This window comes from Entelurus aequoreus, linkage group LG08 (genome assembly GCF_033978785.1).
Source record: "Entelurus aequoreus isolate RoL-2023_Sb linkage group LG08, RoL_Eaeq_v1.1, whole genome shotgun sequence".
In the NCBI taxonomy this organism is placed as follows: domain Eukaryota; kingdom Metazoa; phylum Chordata; class Actinopteri; order Syngnathiformes; family Syngnathidae; genus Entelurus; species Entelurus aequoreus.
The window spans coordinates 59,797,733-59,819,559 of NC_084738.1; the positions used below are offsets into that span (position 1 = coordinate 59,797,733).

Here is a 21,827-nt window from a genome sequence, read left to right on the forward strand (position 1 = left end):
ATGTGGGCGATAGAAGAGAGGGAGCGGTAGCGTGAGTGCCGGCGGGGACTAGTTTGTTTTGTATTATTTTGTAGTTTATTGTCAAAATATACACTCCCATTGTCCACTTAAATATTTCCAAGATATTTCTTTATTCTTAGACAACGGATTCCCTTCCGTGATTGGTCATTTCTATGGACACAGAAATGACGTCACCTAAAATTCCGTTTACGGCACATAATAATGTCGTAATTCAGCTCTGAGTGTGACACTTAAGATTCAGTCCTACACTTCGCTGAAAGTGTGAGTAAGACGCTTGATAACTAACTTTTAAGTGCAGCTTTCAGCGAATAATTTATTTACTCTTAAGTCAACTCTTAGCAGACTTCTTAGGAGTAATTCTAAGAAGCTTGATAAGTACGGCCCCTGGTGTGTGTGAATGATGGGTCGGGAACAAGATTAGATGTAGTTACGGGTAAAGAAACAGCAATAGATTTAACACTGGTGTCACAAGGGTTAGCAGGAAAGGTAGAGTGGGAAGTAAATAGAGACAGCACTATAGGAAGTGATCACTACCCAATCTTCATTCACATAAACATAAACCAAAGGACAGAAAGCACTAAAAAAAAAAGGAAGATGGAAGTATAATCACGGTGATTGGGGACAATTTAGGGAAAGTACCGACATGACATTAAAGGAAGTGGATATAAATCAAGATATTGAACAACTAAATACAGATATTACAAAGTGCATAATAGAAGCAGCCAAAAAAAGCATACCAAGGAGTAGTATAGGGAAAAGAAGGAAGATAGTGCCGTGGTGGACACAAGCGTGCACAGACGCAATAAAAGAACGGAATAGAGCATTTAGAATATTGAGAAGAACACATAATTTCCAAGATATGATCCAATATAAAAGGCACCAAGCTAAAGTAAGGTACGTTATTAAAAAGACAAAAAAACACTATTGGAGAACGTTTTGTGAATCATTAAATAGAACTACTCCTTTAGGCCAAGTGTGGGGAATGATCAAGAAAATGTCAGGGATCAGAAGTGAACATAAAAATCATGTGATGAAAGATGGGACATGGTGTGTGGTAGAAAATAAAGAAAAAGCAGAACTTTTAGCAAAGACATTTGTTAAAGTGCACAGTAATGATAATTTGAGAAATGTAGAAAAACAAAAGAGAGAAGAAACAATTAGTTTAAATATTGGGGAAATGGTGGAAGACAATAATAATAGTTTAACAAACACTATAGATATGAAATTTTCTTTGAATGAAATGGTTCGAATATTGAAAAAGGTTAAAAATACAATACCAGGAAAAGACCAGGGGCCGTACTTATCAAGCTTCTTAGAATTACTCCTAAGAAGTCTGCTAAGAGTTGACTTAAGAGTAAATAAATTATTCGCTGAAAGCTGCACTTAAAAGTTACTTATCAAGCGTCTTACTCACACTTTCAGCGAAGTGTAGGACTGAATCTTAAGTGTCACACTCAGAGCTGAATTACGACATTACTATGTGCCGTAAACGGAATTTTAGGTGACGTCATTTCTGTGTCCATAGAAATGACCAATCACGGAAGGGAATCCGTTGTCTAAGAATAAAGAAATATCTTGGAAATATTTAAGTGGACAATGGGAGTGTATATTTTGACAATAAACTACAAAATAATACAAAACAAACTAGTCCCCGCCGGCACTCACGCTACCGCTCACTCTCTTCTATCGCCCATACACTCACTGACGTCACTCACCTCACGGCCACACACATACGCTACTGTCATAACATTTTCTTTCCAATTCATTAATTAGGCAACTCATTTGAAACTGGTGTGGGTGGCTCTATATATACTAGCCCACTGCAGACACATGCAGAAATCAACAAGGAATCGAAAAGTATTAAATCTGTGACAAAAATAATATCCGCTCTGTCTAAACGATACCGTTTGATCAGCTGCTCGTCATCAAAAAAACCCAAAAAACATTGTTCCGTTCCCTTAACGTTCGCGCACGTCTCTCTCGCCTCAGTGCCATCCCCTGCTGGCAACTCCTAACCACTTAAGACACCTCTGAAGGTCTCTTAAATATCGTGGAGAGTAGGAGTGATTCTTAGACTTAAGAACGTTGATAAAAAGCTTTTATTCTTAAGTTTGAGAGTAGGACAAAATTTCGCAAATTCTCAGGACTTAAGTGTAAAATGGCACTCTAAGAAGCTTGATAAGTACGGCCCCAGGTGAGTTATCAGATGATCAAAAACTTAAGCAGCATTGGCAAAGAAGTGGTCTTGAAATTATATAATAGGATATATGAAGAAGGGAAATTACCAGCAGAGTGGAAAGAAGCTGTAATAATTCCGATATGCAAACCAGGGAAAGACCCGGAAGAGGCAGGTAATTATAGGCCGATAGCATTGACCTGAAATTTGGGTAAAGTAATGGAAAAAATGATTAATGAAAGACTAGTGTATTATTTAGAGTCAAAAGAAATAATAAAAAACTACCAAAGTGGATTTCGCAAAGCAAGAAACACAAACGACCCAGCAGTGCAGCTGGAAGAGGAAATTAGAAAGGGACAAATAAATAAAGAAAGTATAATTGCAGTATTTTTTGATATAGAGAAAGCTTATGATATGTTGTGGAAACAGGGGTTGCTGATAAAGCTAAATATAATTGGGATTAGAGGGAAAATGTATAGATGGATAAAAGACTTCTTAACAAGTACAAAAATATTTGTAAAAATAGAGAATGAATACAGCAGAGTATATGAAGTGGAAAATGGGACCCCGCAAGGGAGTATAATAAGTCCAGTATTATTTTCAATAATGATAAATGAAGTTTTTAGTGAAGTGGAAGGGTTAGTGGATGTGGCACTGTTTGCTGACGACGGAGTGATGTGGAAGAGAGGTAGAAATACTAATCATATAGAAAAGAAGATTAAAAAAGCGGTAAATAAAGTTCAAGAATGGGGAACGGCGTGGGGTTTAAGATTCTCTGTTGGAAAGACAAAAGTCATAAATTTTACAAAGAGGAAAGTACAAAACAAGATCCAAATTAAACTCTATGGAGAAAATATAGAAGAGGTACAAGTATTTAAATATTTGGGTATATGGTTTGATAAAAATATTAACTGGTCAACCCACATCAGCAAAATAGTGGAGAAAAGTAAAAAGGTGTTAAATGTAATGAGGGCTTTGAGGGGTAAAGACTGGGGGGCTGATAGGCAGACATTGAAAGCAATATACATCAGTTTAATACGATCTGTTATTGATTATGGATGCATTATTTATCAATCTGCTGCAAAAACATTACTTGGGAAAATAGACAGGATCCAATCACAGGCTTTAAGATTATGTTGTAGAGCTACTAAATCAACCCCAGTTGCAGCATTACAAGTAGAGATGAATGAAAAACCTTTAGATATGAGGAGAGATCAACTGTCAGTAGTTTATTGGGCAAACTTAAAAGGGTCCAAACAAGGACATCCAACCCATCAAGTACTATTAAACTGCCAAGAAAAAGAGAAGAAAAAAATGAATAGTTTTGGGTGGATAATAGGAGACAGATGTAATAAAGTTCAAATTGATAATATTAAAGTTAGCCCTACAGTACCAATCCCTGCAATACCACCGTGGATGTATGAAAACCCAAATGTAAACATGCAATTACTAAAGAATATAAATTTTAATAGTTACCAGATAGAACATGGATTGAGGAAACGTTTTTAGACAACATCATGGTGTACACAGATGCATCAAAAACTATAAATAATAAGGTAGGAGCAGCAGCTGTTATTCCACAAGGAAACATAGTATTAAATAAATTAATTAGTGATAAATTATCTCTTTTTACGGGAGAATTGGTAGCAATTTATATGGCAATTAATTGGATAGAAGAAAATAAAGCAAGAAAAGCAGTCGTGTGCTCGGACTCCAGCAGTGCATTGACTAGCATAAAAAACATAGCGTCAGAAACAAGACAAGATTTAGTTTATGAAATAGTTCAGGCAGTCTACAGAATAAATAAAGCGGGAGGTGTGGTAACATTTCTTTGGGTTCCTGCTCATGTAGGAGTTGAGGGGAACAAATTAGTAAGTACGCAAAACAAGCAACCACTAAAACAGAAGTAAACATGGAGATTAAGCACAGTAAAGAAGAAGTGAAGAACATCATTAAGATAGAACACAATAAAAAGTGGCAGGATAATTGGAATAAGGAAACAAAAGGTAGAGAGTATTACAAAGTCCAGAGGAGAGTAGGTGTAATGAGAGGAGGCAATAGAAGGAAGAAGACATTATTACTAGAATGAGATTAGGACATACATATCTAAATAGTTCATTGAAATTGATGGGGAAACATGCTACAGGACTGTGTGATTCTTGCCAACAGATAGAAAATGTAAGACATGTTTTAATACATTGTAGAAAATATAATAGAGAAAGGGAAATACTGGGAAATAAGTTAGCGAAAGAGAATATTAGGTTAGCAGTGGAAGATATATTAGGATTGCACTCAGAACACACAGGTTACAAAGCAATACACACATTTTTTAAAAACACTTGGTTAAATAAAATAATGTAGAGTAGGAATCCACCTCGATCCACACTCCATTACAGTACGTGGCGGTAATGCTCACCACAAGGTTGCTTGCCAACCGCCATAAAACCACAAGAAGAAGAAGAAGAAGAAGTTGTTCGGTGACGTCATGATCCGGGTCCCGAATCCTTGACTTGTGTTGGTTTCCAGGGGCAGAACTTCCCAGGCTCTGGAGAGTCATCTCGACATGAAGCTGCACGTCCTGCTGCTGTCCACGCTATTGTGCTCCGGCACCACGGAGGCCATCGAGCCCATCAGCACCAGCATCGCGGTGGGCATGGCGGCGGCTTTAACGGGCTTCTTAGCCAGCTACCAGAACATTTTCTACTACTTCAACGAGTGCTGTCGCCCCGAGTGGATTTGCTTCAACAGAACAGGTGACACATTAACGCATTACGAGCTTGCAAATACGCAGTCACAAAACGTAAAGCCAAAATGTAGTCAACAAATGTGATCATTTATCCCCAAAAACGAACCGAACGCGGGGTTGTTTTGTTTGTCGCGCGTTTATGACGTACGCGGAAGTATCTTGTCGCTAAAGTACAAGCCATTTCCCTTGTCTGTCAGCGCGCTTTCGTTTGCGATTCTGAATTTGGAGTGTGTTCGACGATGAAAAGTGCACATTTGTGTGTGTGGCTGCATGTTTTTGCCACCATTACCGTACCGGTGAATGCTTTCGACCCGTTTACGACGACAGTGGTGGTTACTGCGGGGGCAGTTTTGAGCAGGAACATTTACAATTATTTCCAGGAAAGCTGCGATCACAAATGGATTGCATTCAATTCCACGGGTGAGTTGTCTGTGTTTGGTCGGAAAAAATATATTCAATTATCTGTGTGCACAAATTTATGAGGAGCTAAGACTAATGCGCCCTCAAGAAGTGCATGGCGATGTGCTCACTCCCACCATGCATGCAGACTATTTTACATCAGTTTAAGTGCTTCTTTATTAAATGTGCTATTAAAAATAACAATTGGGGTCAAGTACAGTTTGGATCGTTTTAGTAAATTAGGAATGTAACTTATCATTGTCATGTGGTTTAATCCTAAAATAAATCTCACTAACTCCTTTTTCTTGTACAGTACTACTTTCGTCAAGTTATGACTTATGGTTTTCAAGTACATTAGTAATTATGACGGTACATTTAGACTCGGAGGGAACAGGTGGTAGAGGTGAAAGGCACCCCCCCCCCCATTTCTCTGATAATGCAATTGTTGATGACTGAAGTGCAGATATCAACTAAACCCTCCTCATCCCACCCCCTGGATTGTAAATATTGTACATAATGTAAATAATTCAATGTATATACTCTGATGATTAACTTGTGGGATGACTGTATTAGGCTGATAGCATATATTTGTACCATGAATCAATTTAAGTGGACCCCGACTTAAACAAGTTGAAAAACTTATTCGGGTGTTACCATTTAGTGGTCAATTGTACGGAATATGTACTGCACTGTGCAATCTACTAATAAAAGTTTAAATCAATCAATGCACCCTCAAGAAGTGCATGGCGATGTGCTCACTCCCACCTTGCATGCAGACTATTTTACATCATTTTAAGTGCTTCTTTTTTAAATTTGCTATTAAAAATAACAATTAGGGTCAAGTACAGTCTAGATGTAACCTCTCATTGTCATGTGGTTGAATCCTAAAATAAATATCACTAACGAGTTAAATAACTACTTTTTTCTTGTACAGTACTACTTTTGTCAAGTTATGACTTATGGTTTTCAAGTACCGGTACATTAGTCATTATGACGGTACATTTAGACATTGTCATTAGAGATGTCTGATAATGGCTTTTTTGCCGATATCCGATATTCCGATATTGTCCAACTCTTAATTACCTATACCAGGGGTCGGCAACCTGCGGCTCCGGAGCCGCATGCGGCTCTTTGACCACTCTGATGCGGCTCAACTGCATACTTGGCGACCCTCCCGATTTACCCGGGAGTCTTCCGGATTTCAGTGCCCCTCCCTGTAATCTCCCGGGGCAATTATTCTCCAATCTTTACCCTGTCAGCTATAATAAGGGGATTCAGTGATGATGCGGCGTGTAGCGCCCTCTACAGGCAACGGTATCGACGTGTCAGTCAAAGTGCATGGTGTGTGCAGCTCCTGCTTGCACACATGTGTAACAGCAAGGCATACTACTTCCACAGCCAAACAGGTTACACTGACGGTGTCGATATAAACAACTTTAACACTCTTACTAATATGCGCCACACTGTGAACCCACACCAAACAAGAATGACAAACACATTTCGGGAGAACATCCACACCGTAACACAACATAAACACAACAGAACAAAATGCAGCCAGGGGCACTTGACTCCTCCGGGCTACATTATACACCCCCGCTACCACCAAACCCCGCCCACCTAAACCGACGCACGGAGGTAGGTGGGGTGGGGTGGGGGGGGGGGGGTGTTTTTATGCACACTGTAAATAATTATCTGTGGCAGCTCAGTCACCAGAATTTTTCCATAAAATTGACAGATTTTTACAGCACATGGAAAAAGGAAAAAGGTACCACAGTTTTAAAAATAAATTCAATTGAAATAAAAAAAAGGGGCAACTGAGCTGCCTGTGTTTTACTGTATAATCTACAGTTTTTGGTTTTAGAGTGTGTTACTGTAAATGGAAAAAAGGCTTTTGCAGTAAACTTATGGTAACTGAGCTGCCAGTTTTACTGTAAAATCTATTGTCATTTTTACAGTCTACAATTTGATTGATGGCTTGCTTTAAAATCATGGGTCACGCAGATATTTAGGTACAGTATATATGTTTATTAAATTATTGTATAATAAAGTTGAACAGATATATAATCGCATGAAGTATGTTAATATTTGTTTCTGTAAAAAGGGAAAGATTTAGCAAGAAAAGATAAAGTACTTTGACAAACTATTTCCAGGCTTTTCCAGGTCACAAACAATGATGTGACGGGCCAGGGGCCTTGAGTTTGACACTTGTGTTTTAGGGGTTGCACAGACTTGTCGACCTTGAGCTGCACAATGTGTTTTTTTTATTTATGACGGGGAAAATATGAATGACGGCATCAGAGACGAGTCAACATTAACTTGACTATTACATGTGACAAGTCGATTTTAACAAACCCTTACTTTGTTTTTAAAATACATTTTTTTTTGGTAATTGGAATATTGCACAATTTTACTCAATTAGGGTATTTCTTTTGTTACAATTTACAGTATTACTACTTTTTAATTGGAAATATGTTATTGTCATAAAAGATGTTTGTTCGGTAATTAGTTTTCTTGCATTATGAAAGTATGATTTTATTCCAGGGGGAACATTCTTGTTGTAATACAACTTTCCCCCCAAATTATAAACAATACCAAAAATTTCAAAATTGTTCTCATAAATTTCAGGTAATTACATTAATAGTTGTAGTCTTGTAAAAAAACAAACATTTTTCCACACTATTGGCGGTAGTTCTACACATTGTTGAGCGGGAAATGGATGTTACATGAATATTACTCCACTGTTGCAGGTCTGCAAGCCAGCCTGCAGACTAAACTGTTCGGACAACATATCGCATCGAATATCATCCTGAAGGCGGTGAGCGGCTTCATGAACAATGACAACCCCAAGAAGCCGCTGGTGCTCTCCCTGCACGGTTGGACCGGCACCGGCAAGAACTTTGTCAGTTCGCTCATCGCAGAGAACATTTACAAGGAGGGAATGAACAGTGACTTTGTTCACATCTTTACGTCAGAGCTACACTTTCCCCACATCTCTCAGATGGACACCTACAAGGTAAGACGTTTGGTTCTGAGCGGGTGTGATGGTTCTCATGCTGCTGATCTCCTGTCAGACTCAGCTGCAGCAGTGGATTAAAGGCAACGTCAGCAGCTGTGCTCAGTCAATGTTCATCTTTGACGAGATGGACAAAATGCACCCGGGACTGATTGACAGCATCAAGCCATACCTGGACTACTACGACAAGTTGGACGGCATCTCCTACCGCAAAGCCATCTTCATCTTTCTCAGGTGAGGACATTTATTAAGCAGCAAACATTGTTTATGCTCATTTTCTGCATACATCTATTACAGTCATTTAAGCATTTGGGGACATTTGATTTTAAAGATCTATAAAACCAAACAGGACTTCAAAATCCTTATGTTTTTAAAACTTAAAAGCTTAAACCTTATGAATTCGTTTTTTTTTTATTACTTTTTTGCTCAAAATTCTCAATGAACTTAAATCTTAAAAAAATAAATAAATGATTAGAGTTATACTAGGGGTGTAACGGTACACAAAAATTTCGGTTCGGTACGTACCTCGGTTTAGAGGTCACGGTTCGGTTCATTTTCGGTACAGTAAGAAAACAACAAAATACAAATTTTTTGGTTATTTTTTTTACCAAATTTGTAAACAATGGCATAACATACATATACACACAGGGTCCATTGCCAGGGTTGATGAGGTCAACATATATAAAATAAAAACTAAATAAGATAAGGCTCAGAATGGTTTCTTAACAAAACTTTTCTACATACAAAGTGCTTTTTTTGATTGACTGATTGAGACTTTTATTAGTAGATTGCACAGTACAGTACATATTCCGTACAATTGACCACTAAATGGTAACACCCGAATAAGGTTTTCAACTTGTTTAAGTCGGGGTCCACGTTAACATTAAACTGCCTCGAGTTGTTGCTCAGATTAAATAAAATGACAAAACTTTTCTTCTACGTATAAAAAGTGCAACATTAAACAGTTTCAAGTCAACTCAGCCTCAGATTAACTTTTCTTTTCCCCCCCAGCCTGGCTAACTTGGCAGTAAGAGGATATATGGGCTTATTGTTCTTCCACCATAGAAGTGGGTCAAAATCTAGTTTCTAATGCAATATGGTCTTAAATCTGCTGCTATAAAAACATTTGTTATTGCTTTATCCCTGCCTGACTCACCGAGGAGAGGCTGCTTGAATGCGGTGGTGACGCTTCAAATGGGTTAGCATGTTTGGCGTGTTGTCAGAAGCAGCTGCTGAACAATGTCGGCAAACCTCCGTCCTCCATTGTTGTATCGCGCAGCCAAAGTGTTCCCAAACGGGAGATCTTAACGAGGCAGGAGGGTCTTCCAGCTCTGGCTTTTACATGTTGTCCTAGCCCGGTCGCTGCTAGCATGCCGTGTGTTGTGCCTCGGTGTGCATTGTTTACACAACGTGCGGTACGCTACTTAATATGTCCGTGTGGAAACTCGTTCGGTACACCTCCGAACCGAACTGAAACCCCCGTACCGAAACGGTTCAATACAAATACACGTACCGTTACACCCCTAGGTTGTACGCATCTAGATACATGGGTAACAATGCGATTGAAAAAGTATATATTTTAAAAACAGAACGATTCGATATATTGTATGAATGATTCAATGAGATTCCATATATTGTATAAATGGTTAAATGAGATTTGATGTATTGTATAAATGATTCAATGGCATTCGATAGTGTATGAATGATTCAAAGGACAAAAAGTCAGCCTTTGTCCCCTGACAGTCAAATCAATAAATCCTAACACGAGAATGTATTTTGACATAAAATGTTGTAATATTGTAAACACTATCTTGTATTAGATGTGGTAAAGCAGGGAATCGAGTTTATTACTAAGTTGTTGTTTTTTTTTACATTACTTAAGTGTACAATTGCTTTGTTTAAAGAACATTTTTAAAAATTACTAGTGTGGAAATAAAATAAGACTGACTGAAATAAATAGTTGAAAAATAAATAAAATGTATACATTTGAAGTACTAACTCAGTTTGAATGTAGACGTTAGCTTATCTTTACGTTTTTTAAGACCGTATATATTTCTGAAACGGTCAATTTAGGGTGATAGAGTGATGCTAAAATCAAATCTGTACTATTGAATGTAATCACCTGTTTGTCGCCATAGCAACGCTGGAGGAGAGAGCATCACACAGACTGCTTTAGAGTTCTGGAACGCGGGTCGCAAACGGGAGGAGATGGAGCTGAAAGACGTGGAGACGTCGCTCTCTATGTCTGTGTTCAACAACAAGAGAAGTGAGTTCAGGGAACATCCTTGGAAATAATAAATCTTGAACTTCCAAACCTCTTCCTCAGGCGGTCTGTGGCACACGAGTCTCATCGACAAGAACCTGGTGGACTTCTTCGTCCCCTTCCTGCCGCTGGAGTACGATCACGTGTTGGAGTGCGCCATGGCCGCCATGAAGGCGCGAGGCCTCCAGCCCGACATCTCCGTCGCCGACAAGGTGGCGAAGGATCTGGTCTACTTCCCCAAATCCGAGCGCATCTTCTCAGTGAAAGGCTGCAAGACCATCGAGAGCAAGCTGGACTTCTACACCTAGCGGAAGGACGCCAAAGTTTTCACTTGGGAAGGAAGGAGCATCCGCCAAACAACTGCAGGAATGTGCAGCCAGCGAGAAACTGTCTGAACTTTTGATGACGTCAGCAGTGTCGCTCACACGGAATGAAGGTTGATGTCCTCCAAGAATATTGGAACTTTTTTTCCCGACATTTTTAACCAACTGTCCTTTTTAAATAGTTTATTTTTCAGTTACAAATGCCTTCTTTTATTTCTGGTCATTTTTGTCCACTGAGGTTACCAGAAACTAATCAAAGGAGATGGTTGATGCATCTCATGTGTTAAAAAGTGTGGTTTTCCACTGCCAAACAATTTTATTTAACAGATGAACACTTTTTCTAAGAACACCTGTTAATTCCTCTTCATCTTGCCGCTCTCCAATAGATTATACAATTTTGCCACAGAGAAAAATGTTGAATGAAATTTAGGAGTTCTTCATTTCTGAATCATGAAAATGATTCCTACTGTTTTGTTTTAAAGTGAGTAAACAACATCAAATCGCTCCCCGCTATCTGAAAATGAACTGACATGGTAGTGAAAATAAAACCATGAGCTTTTCTTCTTTCACTCTCGTGTTTACTTCAACATCAACTTTATTCGTATAAAACAGCTACCCTCTCAAACCACTGTTGCCTTGGTGATGACCCCCGGCAAGGTGTATGGGGGAGGCAGAAGGTGGCCTTCAGCTCGGGGGTCTGTGACGTGAACCTTCTTGAAAGGTCACATGGTCAGGAAGGGATGGTGCTTCTTCTACAGTTGGGACACGACGCACAGAGAATCCTTTAATCATCTTTATTACTGGAATGTGTGTGTTTGGTAGTCAACACACACAGGGCTGCTGCCACCATTGATTGCACACAAACTATTCTGAAGAAGACGTGCTCGAAAAGGGAAATGACGTCACAAATCAAATTACCAGAACAAAAGCACAGTAATAAGTAACTGCAAAAAATGACCTCAACAACTACTTTGCGAGGTTTGAGGCACTTAACACCACTCCGGCGAGGAAATCCATCCCTCGCCCTGATGAGCAGCCGCTCAACCTGGACACAGCCGATGTCCGGAGAACACTGAGGAGAGTAAACCCCCGGAAAGCAGCGGGATCTAATGACATTCCGGGCAGGGTGCTTAAGGGAGGTGCAGACTAGCTGGCTGGGGGTTCTCACAGACATCTTCAACACCTCGCTGACCCAGGCTGTGGTACCATCATGTTTTAAGACAGCCACAATCATTCCAGTGCCTAAAAAACCCACAATCTCCTGCCCCGTGGCACTCACCCCCATCATAATGAAGTGCTTCGAGAGGCTGGTAAAAGAACACATTGTCTCCAGACTTCCCCCCACATTCGACCCATACCATTTTGTTTATCGCTCTAACCGTTCCACAGAGGACGCCATCTCCTCTGCACTCCACCTGAGCTTAGAACATCTGGAAGGAAAGGACACACACGTGCGGATGTTGTTTCTGGACTTCAGCTCGGCGTTCAACACCATCATCCCGCAGCACTTGGTGAGCAAACTGGCCCCCCTTGGATTCAGTACCCCCCTATGCAACTGGCTGTTTGACTTCCTCACAGACAGACCCCTCGTCCATCTGCTCCTAGATGTGTCTGAGACAGTAATCCAACCTACAGGCCACGATCATCGGGGGAGTTGAGCATCCACTATCGAGAGTCTTACCATCATCCTCCACTTGCTTACGTTCTTGAAGCCCTGGCAGGTAACGTTGGATGAAAGACCACCAGAAGCGATCTGCAAGGACTTGGCTGTGCCTCCGTTTTCTTTGAAGACCACCAGGATCATAGGTTGCTTAAGGTAGAGATGAGTCATGACGGCTCATTGGAAGATTGGGCGCGACTGGGTCTGGATCTGAGGCGTCCGAAGTCAGGTAACCCAGAGGTTGAGCAGTCATCATGCTTGTGACTTCTATCAATGTTGTCAGTAATACGGTTTTAGGGATGGTTTGGTCTTTGAGAACATGCTGTCAAGCCTGGAGGGTTCAAACTGGTGCTCTGCAAGTTGCTCTCTCAACTGTGGTTCCATTGAAGCAACTGCTTCACGTAACTCACGCTCTTCATTGTCCACGAGGAGATCAAAGGGTTTGGCGTGTCGTGAAATTAATCTTCTTAAGGACGACAAGAAGGCATCTGTATCAAGGCTCTCCAGTAATTCCAGTTGTCGTGCTGTCATTCATTATTTGTAGCCAATGTTTGCTTCATTTTACAAACTTCTCTGATGCTAACAAAATTGAAACATCCTCCACAAACACAATCGGTCAACTAACTGACTAAATTGAGATGGCTACATGGACTTTTTAAGAGGTGTGTCTGCAGGTGGACCTGTCTCTGCTAAAGAGAAAGCTTGTTCTCCTGCTTTTAGGCAAAGTTTCATTCTGAATTTGAGTGTCTTCCACGATGAGTGCACATTTGTGTCCGTTGCTGCTCGTTTTATCCACCGTTACTGAACTTGTTAGCGCCTTTGCCCCGTTTTCGATGACATGGGTGATTGGCACAGCTTTGAGCAGTACAATTTACAACTTTTTTTTACAAAGGCTGTGAACACAAATTGGTTGCAGTCATGTCCACAGGTGAATTGCCTTTTAATTTATTTAAAATTTAGATGACCTAGAATTTAAAATATGGTGAGTTTCCTCCCGCCATACATGTTTTGTAGATTTTTAGTTTTTTAAGTGCTCGTTTATAAAAGTTACTAATAATTTGGGTCAACTACTGCCTGGACCGGTTTAGCAAATCAGGAATGTAATCTGACGTTCTCATCTTGTTAAGTCTTAAAATAGAACTTCAGTCGTGTCAAATTACCACTTTTTCCTTGTACTGTATTCGTTTTGTCAAGATATGACTTACATTTCTTTTTTATTCCTTTTGTGAGCCAAAAAAAACCGCGCGGAAGTGTTTTACAAAGTTAAGCTATCCATCCATCCATTTTCTACCGCTTGTCCCTTTTGGGTTCGTTGGAGCCTATCTCAGCTGCATTCGGGCGGTAGGCGGGGAACACCCTGGACAAGTCGCCACCTCATCGCAGGGCCAACACAGATAGACAGACAACATTCACACTCACATTCACACACTGGGGCCAATTTAGTGTTGCCAATCAACTTATCCCCAGTGCATGTCTTTGGAGGTGGGAGGAAGCCGGAGTACCCGGAGGGAACCCACGCAGTCACGGGGAGAACATGCAAACTCCACACAGAAAGATCCCAAGCCTGGGATTGAACCCAGGACTGCTCAGGACCTTTGTATTGTGAGGCAGATGCACTAACCCCTCTGTTGCCCCAAAACTAATTGTGACAAATATATTTATGTATTAAATATGTTATGTTTAACCACGATGGCAACAAAAGCTAGCTAGGTGGTGTTTATTTGTATATTTTTTGGTTTGAAAAATGTAACTGATCAAATTTCAAAGAGACCCTTTAAGAGGCACAATGACATTTTTTTAAATTTATAAAAAGGAAAATATGAATGACGTCATCAGCGATGAGTCGGTGTTGACTTGACTATCATCAGTGACTGGTCAACCCTAAAAAAATCGGAAGTCGTGCAACCCCTACTTTATGTACATTTTTTAACTAATAACTTTCATGTAACTGGAAAATGTTCCTCAAAATTAGGGTATTTTTTTCAATATTACATTTTAAATGTGTAAATTTTAACAGATTTTTTTGTTCTGTGATTTTTTTTCTTGCACCATAAAAGTATGAGTTCATAACAGGAAGAACTATGTTTCTTGTTGTAAAACATCTCCTCGAAATGATAAACAATACTACCACTTTTCTCTGGAAATAAGTAATTCTAGTCTTACAAAAACATTTTATCATAAAAATCCACCCAATTGGTGGTAGTATTTTTATCAATTGTTGAGCGGGAAAAGGGTGTTTATGAAAAGTTGAATAAAAATGAATATTACTCCACTGTTGCAGGTCTGCAAGCCAGCCTGCAGACTAAACTGTTCGGACAACATATCGCGTCAAAAATCATCCTGAAGGCGGTGAGCGGCTTCATGAACAACGACAACCCCAAGAAGCCGCTGGTGCTCTCCCTGCACGGTCTTAGCGGCACCGGCAAGAACTTTGTCAGCTCGCTCATCACTGAGAACATCTACAAGGAGGGAATGAACAGCGACTTTGTTCACATCTTTACGTTGATGAAACACTTTCCCCATGTCTCTGAGGTCGACACATACAAGGTAAGACGTTTGGTTCTGAGCGGGCGTGATGGTTCTCATGCTGCTGATCTCCTGTCAGACTCAGTTGCAGCAGTGGATTAAAGGCAACGTCAGCAGCTGTGCTCAGTCAATGTTCATCTTTGACCAGATGGATAAAATGCCCCCGGGACTGATTGACAGCATCAAGCCGTACCTGGACCACTACGACAAGTTGGACGGCATTTCCTACCGCAAAGCCATCTTCATCTTTCTCAGGTGAGGACATTTATTAAGCAGCAAACATTGTTTACGCTTATTTTCTGCATACATCTATTAGTCATTTAAGCCTCTGGGATCATTCAATTTTAAAGATCTATTAAACCAAACAGGACTTCAAAGTTTTTAAGTCTTTGAGGCACATAATATTTTGGATTCATACATATACACATTCAGATATATATGAGAGTGATGTTTTGTTATTGGACTTTTGTGCTCGTCACAGATTGTCCATAACAAACGGCATGTTCAAACCTAAGGGTGTCCATAATGTGCACTTGGCACCAGGACAGCATAGGAACATTTGTGGCTGTCATCAATTTTTTTGTTATCAATTTACAGTCTCATGTTTTGGACACTCGGTGAAGATAGGTGAGTCGGCTCCGATAGTGGTGGAGGATGCCGGACAGAGCTGGCAGGCCCAAACACATAGTGAGGGTCTGCTGGGAACGTCTGGCAGAGAGTTTCAGTTCCTACCTCCAGATACATTTTGAACAAGTTAGGAGGGAGGTGCTGGACATTGGGTCCGAGTGGACCATGTTCCGTGCCTTTATTGTCAAGGCAGTCGATGGTAGCTGTGGCCGCAAGATAGTTGTCATGTCTGTAATCCCAGAACCCAATGGTGGACACCAGCATTGAGGGAAGGCGTGAAGTTGAAAAATGAATTCTATGGATTCCTTTTACCTCATGGGACTTGGGCTGCAGCAGACAGGTACCAACAGGTCAAGCTGTTTGCGGCTTTGGCGGTTGCAGAGGCAAAAACTCGGATATGGGAGGAGTCCGGATGGCTTCAAAGCCATTCTGGACCACCATTCACCGCCTCAGGAGGGGAAAGCCGTGCAGTGTCAACACCATGTATGGTGGGGGACGGTGTGCTGCTGACCTCGACTGGGGATGTTGGTAGTTAAGAAGCTCTTTGGTGGCAGGGCCCTGGGGTGGATGAAATCCAACCAGAGTTGGTTAAGGCCCTGAATGCTTTGGGGCTGTCGTGGATGACAAGACTCTGCAGCATTGCGTGGATATTGGGGGCGGTGCCTCTGGATTGGCAGACTGGGGTGGTGGTTCCTCTATTTAAAAAGGGGAACCGGAGGGTTTGTTCCAACTATCGTGGGATCACACCCCTCAGCCTTCCCGGTAAGGTCTATTCAAGTTAACTGGAGAGGAGGCTACGCTGGATAGTCAAACCTCGGATTCAGGAAGAGGAGTGTGGTTTTCATCCTGGTCGTGGAACGGTGGACCAGCTCGATACTCTCGGCAGGATCCTTGAGGGTGCATGGGAGTTTGCCCAACCAGTCTACATTTGTTTTGTGGACTTGGAAAAGGCTTCCAACTGTGTCCATTGGGAAGTCCTGTGGAGAATGCTCACAAGAGTATGGGGTATTGGACTGCATGGTTGTGGCAATCTGCTCCCAGTATGATTAGTGTCAGAGCTAGGGCCGCATTGCTGGCAAAAAGGCGGACCTGTTCCCACTTTCCTATGAGGGTAGGACACCACCAGGGCTGCACTTTGTCACCGGTTCTCTTCATAACACTTACGGACAGAATTTTTAGGCGCGGTCAGGGCTTTGAGGGGATCGGGTTTCGTGGCTGCAGGATCTTTAGCTCTCACTGGATCGGTTCGCAGCTAAGTGTGAAGTGACTGTGATGAAAATCCGCTTCTTTAAGTTTGAGTCTATGGTATCACCTACTCAGTGGCCTTGTGGTTAGAGTGCCCGACCTGAGATCGGTGGGTTGTGCGTTCAAACACTGGCCGAGTCATACCAAAGACTATAAAAATGGGACCTATTACCTCCCTGCTTAGCACTCAGCATCAATGGTTTGAATTGGGGGTTAAATCACCAAAAATGATTCCCGGGCGCAGCACTGCTGCTGCCCACTGCTTCCCTCACCTCCCAGCGGGTGAGCAAGGTCAAATGCAGAGGACAAATTTCGCCACACCTAGTGTGTGTGTGACAATCATTGGTACTTTAACTTCTTGCCTGGAAAAGGGTAGGGGACGAGATCATGCCCCAGGTGGAAAAGTTCAAGTACCTGGGGGTCTTGTTCATGAGTGAGGGAAGAGTGGATCGTGAGATTGACAGGCGGATGGGTGCAGCGTCTGCAGTGATGCGGACCCTGCGTCAGTCCGTATGGTGAAAAGGAGTCGAGTCAGAAGGCAACGCTCTCAAATTACCGGTTGATCTACATTCCCATCCTCACCTATGGTCATAAGCTTTGGGTTGTGACCGAAAGGACAAGATCACGGGTACAAGCGGCCGAAATGAGTTTCCTCCGTCGGGTGGCGGGGCTCTCCCTTAGAGATAGGGTGAGAAGCTCTGCCATTTGGGAGGAGCTCAGAGTAAAGCCGCTGTTCCTTCCCATCAAGAGGAGCCAGATGAAGTTGTTCAAGCATCTGGTCAGAATGCCCCCAGACGCTTCCCTGGGGAGGTGTTTAGGGCACGGAGGCCACGGGGAAGACCCAGGACATGTCGGAGAGACTATCGCCTCGGGATCTCCCGGGAAGAGCTGGACAAAGTAGCTGGTGAAAGGAAAATCTGGGCTTCTCTGCCTTGGCTGCTGCCCCCGTGACCCAACTTCGGAAAAGCGGAAGATGGATATATATTTTTTCCTCAAAATTCTCTATGAACTTCAGATTTTATTTTTAATTTAGACCCTTTTGATCAGATAATGTCAGATGTTAAATGGGTAAAATAACAAAGGGTATACTCATTGAAAACTGTAATTTGATCAAAAGGCCTTAGTTAAAATAGTAAAAAAAAAAAAAATTGGTTTGGGGCTAAAGTTTTTTAAAAAATGGATCGAATGTTTTTATGCCCTTTGAAAAATAAAGGACTTATGTCCTGTTTGACTCTGGAGTATTGTTGAATAACTGCCAGTGTATCGTACATATGTGAAAGAAATAGACATTGAAATTTGAAAATGTAACATAAAAAAACTATTGAAAAAATTATGTATAATGGATGTCTATGAATGTTATCATTCATCCAGGTCATTAAATCGATCACAACTAGACTGTTTGGTTTGTCTTACAAAACGTTTCGCCTCTCATCTGAGTAGGCTTAATCAGTTCATGCGCATAGATTTAGATTGGTCAGATCTAGTCCTGCCTAGACCTACTACTCGGATGAACGGTGAAACGTCTTCTAAGACAAACCAAACAGTCCAGTTGCGATCGATAGAATGCCCTGAAATGTATAATGGAGGAAAACAACAAAAGTTGTCAACATTTTACGGAAAGAACAAAAGTCAGCCTTTGATCCCGGAAGGTCAGAGATATAAATCATAGCACAAGAGTTTATTTTACCTAAAAAAGTGTTAATATTGTAAACACTCTCCTTGTGCTAGTTGTGTTAAAGTAGGGAACATAGTTAATTACTGAGTAACATTTTTTTTTTTACATTATATAAATTATATGTTTTTAAAGGGGACTTGCACTCTGTGGGGATTTCTGCCTAATATTCACAATCCCCATGTAGGACAAGAACACATTTTTTTAATGCATTCTAAGTTGTAAAATACAGCAAGTACAAGGTGGCAAACAATGCAGCTAATGGGAGTTCACTATTCCGCCCATAAAGCCCTCTAAAAAAACATCCAAAAACCGCCAACAATACTCTATTTACAGTATATCTTGTGATCTGAATATTGACCAAGTATTGGCGATATTATTATTATAGGAGCTTACGCAGAAAAACTATTATTAGCGGCGCTCTGATCACAGACAGCTAACTAGCTTAAACTGCTATATTAACATATTGAGACGCTGCATCACCTCCGAGTTGGTAAAAGTTAATTCTATATTATAAATCATGCCTCTCACCTGGATAGTAGAAGGCTGCGGCCATTAACTGAAAAGTTGGTCAACTTTGACATTCAACTTAGACCCGCAGATGGTGAGAAAGAAAAAAAATGCTCATTGCGTTTTTACCTGTGTGAGGATTATGTTTAATACTTCATCAAAACAGGAAGATATGACCATCCTATCAGTGAGAGCAGATATTGTACAGTAAGTGATTGTTTAATTATGTTCATTGTTTTTATTTCTTGTTTAGCACTTAGCAATAATTCTAGATGATGCTTAGTGCTTCACTTAACCTGGATCTGTTTATGCCTCAACTTCTGAAACTTGCAGCTCATCCTCGTCCGGCTCAAAAATGTAACTTTCTGGATCATAATTTTTACCAAAGTAGTCTTTGTTGTATCTCACCAAGTCTGCCATGATTAGAAGTAGTAGCTGTTGAAGGGAAAAGCAAACTTTGTGATGGGTCTGTGGAATTAATACACTGCCATATGCTTAAATGGAGCAAAATACAAAAATATTACATGTTATCGTGAATGTGCCAGTTACTCCAATACATATATACTTAGTGTGCAAATAAAACGATAAAGGCTTTTGGTTGCTTTGTAGAGCAGAATGTAGGGTCTCCCATATCTCCATTGTTAGCTGACTTCTGCTAACATTAATTTACAAATTAGAATGCATTAAAAAAACAAACATGTGTTCTTGTCTTACATAAGGATTGTGAATTATTGGCAAAATTCCAAAAAAGGGCAGCTCCTCTTTAAAGAATATTTAAAAATGGCAAAATAGTCAGAGAAAATTACCAGAGTAAGAATAAAGTGTTAGACTGAATTAAATCAACTGGAGTTGAAAAAAGTTGATTAAAAGCATTTGTAAGAAAAATTTACACATTTTGAAAAACTAACTCAGTTTGAATGCGGAGGTTATTTTTTCATTCTATGTATACATATGAAACAGTTCATTTATGGTGGTAGAACGATGCTTAAATCCATATTATTGAATGCAATCACCTTTTGTCACCATAGCAACACTGGAGGCAGCAGCCTCACAGAGACTGCTTTAAAGTTCCGAAACGCGGGTCGGAAACGGGAGGAGATGGAGCTGAAAGACGTGGAGAAGTCGCTCCTTCTGTCTGTGTTCAACAATGACAAAAGTGAGTGTGTGGATCATACTTACAAAAAACGAATCACGTCTAACTTCCCAACCTCCTCCTCAGGCGGTCTGTGGCACACAAGCCTCATCGAAAAGAACCTGGTGGACTTCTTCGTCCCCTTCCTGCCGCTGGAGTACAGTCACGTGTTGCAGTGCACCATGGCTGCCATGAAGGCGCGAGGCTTACAGCTTGACATCTACATCGCCGACAAGTTGGTGACGGATATGGTCTACTTCCCCGAATCTGAGCCGGTCTTCTCTAAACAAGGCTGCAAGGCCATCTGAAATAGGCTGCACTTCTACATGGAAGATGTCTAACAAACGACAGCAGGAAGGTGGAGCGAGCGAGAAGCTGTCTGAACTTTTGATGGCACTGAATGAAATTTGATGTCCTCCAAAAATGGTGCAGCTTTTTTTCCTACATTTTTAAACATATGTCTTCTTAAAAAGTTACAAATAGGGATGTAACGGGTTTAAATGTCACAGTACGATATTATCACGGTATTAAGGCCACGGTACAATATTATTGCGGCATATTACACCCCAAAAAAGCTTGGTAAAAATGCCATAGGGTGTAAAATTAAGTGTCAGGAATGTTTAGGATAAACACACTTACTGTAATTGAACACAAACATAATACTCAAATGTTCTAATCATATTTATTACTACAAACATGATTTTTAAGTGTAAATATTTGGGCAGGAACATTTACTGTTTCAAGCAAGTATTTAAAAGAATAACTTGCAGTCTATGTCGCCTTGGAAACGCTTGAATCAAAAGTGGTGCGCTTCCTTTTGCAGACCGCAGACTTTCTTTTCTCCGCCAAAGAGGTTATGTTTTCACCGTGACCATGGTTTGTCTTTTAACAACATAACTCAAAAAGTTATGGATAGATTTCAATGAAAACTTCAGGAAATGTCCAAAAAAACCCCAATCCTTTCTCTCCCCTTTACGACCTCCCACACACACGCTACGCAGGGGATTTTGGGAGTTGTAGTTTACGTCCAAACTGACCAATTCAAAAGTGCCAGCAAAAAACTACACCAACCAAGTTTTCATTTTATAATATTCTTGTGATGATTTTTATACTGAAATACCGCAATATTTATAAAACCGTTACACCCCTAGTTACACCTCATTCTTTAATTGCTTGTAATTATGTCCACTGAGGATAGCAACTAATCAAAAATGATGGTTGATGCATTTAATCTGTCAAATAATTTGGTTTCCTACTGCCAAACATTTATTTCATTTACAAAATGAAAACGTTTGCCGCTTTCCAAGAACATTTATAAGAATAAATCTGACACTCTGGCCACTCCAATAGAATATAGAACTTTGCTATGGAAAAATGTGTTAATGAAATTACGGGATTCTTAATTTGTGAATTATTAAAATGAGTCGTACTACTTTTTTAAAGTGTGTAAATGACATCAAATCTCTCACGGCTATCTAATAATTAACTGTAATCGTAATGAAAATAAAACCATG

General features: G+C 40.6%; 2 protein-coding genes across 3 annotated transcripts; both read left to right on the forward strand.

Moving 5' to 3' along the window:
• The first annotated feature begins 4,666 nt into the window (after positions 1 to 4,666).
• Positions 4,667 to 11,510, forward strand: tor1 (torsin family 1). 2 transcript variants are annotated; one of them, XM_062056959.1, is made up of 5 exons: positions 4,667 to 4,950; positions 8,090 to 8,355; positions 8,414 to 8,589; positions 10,494 to 10,621; positions 10,682 to 11,510. In XM_062056959.1, exons 1-5 carry the CDS (start codon positions 4,761 to 4,763, stop codon positions 10,924 to 10,926), a joined length of 1,005 nt encoding a protein of 334 aa, XP_061912943.1. In that variant the 5' UTR covers positions 4,667 to 4,760; the 3' UTR covers positions 10,927 to 11,510. The 2 variants fall into 2 exon arrangements, with proteins under 2 accessions (XP_061912943.1, XP_061912945.1); XM_062056961.1 differs by lacking the exon at positions 4,667 to 4,950 and adding an exon at positions 5,098 to 5,363.
• A 1,253-nt stretch (positions 11,511 to 12,763) lies between these two features.
• Positions 12,764 to 21,820, forward strand: LOC133656414 (torsin-1A-like). Its single transcript, XM_062057496.1, is given in 5 exon segments — positions 12,764 to 12,830; positions 14,883 to 15,148; positions 15,207 to 15,382; positions 20,210 to 20,337; positions 20,401 to 21,820. Coding segments are annotated over 5 exon segments (891 nt in total). The 3' UTR covers positions 20,655 to 21,820.
• The last annotated feature ends 7 nt before the right edge of the window (positions 21,821 to 21,827 follow it).

What these genes read in the sequence shown, in the direction of transcription:
- tor1 (XM_062056959.1), top strand. Translation starts at nt 4,761, where the DNA reads ATGAAGCTGCACGTCCTGCTGCTGTCCACGCTATTGTGCTCCGGCACC. An exon ending in CTCAGATGGACACCTACAAG is followed by an intron (nt 8,356 to 8,413) that starts GTAAGACGTTTG and finishes ATCTCCTGTCAG; the next exon opens with ACTCAGCTGCAGCAGTGGAT. An exon ending in GCCATCTTCATCTTTCTCAG is followed by an intron (nt 8,590 to 10,493) that starts GTGAGGACATTT and finishes TTGTCGCCATAG; the next exon opens with CAACGCTGGAGGAGAGAGCA.